Here is a 2,281-nt window from a genome sequence, read left to right on the forward strand (position 1 = left end):
GGTCCCTGATGCTTTTGCTAAGCTTGTTCTAAGTAGGTGCTTTAGACCACTGAGCCATCTCTCCAGCCCTGTTTATGTCTTGAGATAGGGTTTCACTCTGCAGTTCAGGCTGGCCTTGAACTCACAGGGACCCTCCTGCCTCAGCCTCCTGAATGCCAGGTCTATAGGCATGCACCACTCTACCTGGCCTAGCGTGGCCTGTTGTTCTTGTTGTTGTTTTTACACAGAAAAGTTATGGGAGACAGACCTATGACCTTGCTCTATCATTTTTGTTGCGGAGATAAGTTCCCGCTAGGTAGTCTAGCCCTTGTCTCCACGCCTGCTTCAGCCTCTCAGGTGCTGCAAATATAAGTTCACGGCACCAGACCCGGCCCTGTTATTGTCTTTATTCACAGGTTAAATACAGTTTAAGGAGATTCATATGTGTGTCATGTTGGTAAAGTGTGGGCCTGTGATTGTTATATTTTTTCCTTCTTTTTCTTTCATTTATTTATTTTTGGCAGAACCGGGGATTGAACTCAGGCCCTTGCGCTTGCCAGGGAAGCGCTTATTCTACCGAGCCATCTCCCCGGCCCCCTTCCTTCCTTCCTTCCTTCCCTTCCTTTCCTTTCCTTTCCTTTCTTTTCTTCTTTCTGTGCTACTGGGGATTGACCCGGGGCCTCCCCACGGAGCCGCATTCCCAACTCTTTTTATTTTGAGACAAGGGCTTGCTACATTGTCGATGCGCTGTGCTCGGCTGGGCTCATCTTGTGCCTGCCTCAGGCGGCAGCCTCGCAGGGGGAGACGTGGGTACCTCCACATCAGCAGACTTGTTCTCCGTGTGCCAGGGACGTGCCCCTAGATGAGAGCAGTGCTACAGCCCACAGATTAAGGCAGCCAGATTGGGGGGGACTGCACCCAGTTTTTGAAGATCTGGATAGGTGAAGAAAAGGGAATTCTCCCTGCCCACCTGTCTTGGGCTGGGACCTTGGTCTTCTCTGGCCTCTGACTCAGACTGAAATAGGGGCTGCTTTTGGTCTTCAGCTGGACCACTTTCAGGCTGGGCACTGCGAAGTCTCCAACTTGCCAACTACAGATCTTCTCACTCTCCAGAGTCATGTAAGCAAATTCCCTCTAACACACACTCTGGGTACTGTTTCTCTAGAAAAGCCAAATGAGCAGTACATTTCATACTAAAAACAATTTTGAGAGCCAGGTGTTGTGGCACACACACACCTGCAATCCCAGGACTTAGGAGGCTGAGGCAGGAGGATCTCTGTGAGTTCAAGACCAGCCTGAACTACATAGTGAGATCCTGTCTCGAAAAACAAAACGGTTTTGAGCCAGGTGTGGGGGCACATGCCTGTAATCCTGGCACCTGGGAGGCTGAGACAGGCAGGAGGTGGAGTGGGGTTGCCAGGCTAGCCTGGACTACATAGCTAATTTGAGGTTAGCCTGTGCTACAGTGAGAATCCATCTCAAAAGAAAGAAAAATAATAATTTATGTTTTTTTTTGTTTCGTTTAATTTTCCTGGGGCTGGAAATCCAACCCAGGGACTTGAATGTGTGTTCTACTGCTGAGCTACAGCACCAGCCCTTTTTTAAAATTTATTCATTTATTTGGTGGAACCGGGGATCAAACTCAGATCCTTGCACTTGCCAGGGAAGCGCTTATTCTACTGAGCCATCTCCCCGGCCCTCCTTTCTATTTTTGTTTTGTAATCTGCCTGCGTCAGCCTCCCACGCAGCTAGGACTACAGGCACACACCACCGCACCCTGCTGAAATTAAGGTCGATGGACGGAAGGACCCTTTCACAAAAACTGACCTGGTCCTCCAGCAGGCAGGGGGCGCTCCAAAAGAGGGCTCTTCTCCCAGCCTCACTGGGCCGTTTTAACGCGACCCTCCCTCGTTGCTAGGAAACGAGATGCTTCTTCTCGCGGGAGGCGGAGGTCTGGCGCCGGCTCCGCTCGGCCTCGACCCCACCCCCGGCCGAGACCCGCGGTGCTGCGGCGGCGGCGGTGCCAGAAGGCAGTGCCAGAGGTGTCTTTCCGGAGGGCTTCCTTGTCCCAGCGGGAGCCGAGGCTTCTTGCCTGGATCCGGCCCCGCGCGCCATGCCTAAGAAAGGCAAGAATGCCAAGGCGTCCCTGTCCAACGAGGAGCAGCTGCTTCTGTTTCAGCAGAAGCTGCTGGCCGAGGAGGAGATGGCCAAGAAGAAGGAGCGGCTCCTCAGCCAGTTCCTGAAGGTGCGGCCTCCCGCGGCCCGCCCCTCCCGCGGCCCGCCCCTCCCGCGGCCCGCCCCT

General features: G+C 53.5%; 1 protein-coding gene across 1 annotated transcript in view; it reads left to right on the forward strand.

Moving 5' to 3' along the window:
- Nucleotides 1-1,934: 1,934 nt before the first annotated feature.
- The window catches only part of Ccdc65 (coiled-coil domain containing 65), an 11,541-nt gene continuing 11,194 nt past the window's right edge, over nt 1,935-2,281 (forward strand). The window contains exon 1 of the mRNA XM_004638664.2: nt 1,935-2,224. Within this exon, the coding sequence (XP_004638721.1) occupies nt 2,093-2,224 (132 nt within the window). The 5' untranslated portion in view covers nt 1,935-2,092. The remainder of the gene's footprint in view (nt 2,225-2,281) is intronic.

This window comes from Octodon degus, unplaced genomic scaffold, assembly GCF_000260255.1.
Source record: "Octodon degus isolate 3935 unplaced genomic scaffold, OctDeg1.0 scaffold00100, whole genome shotgun sequence".
In the NCBI taxonomy this organism is placed as follows: Eukaryota; Metazoa; Chordata; class Mammalia; order Rodentia; family Octodontidae; genus Octodon; species Octodon degus.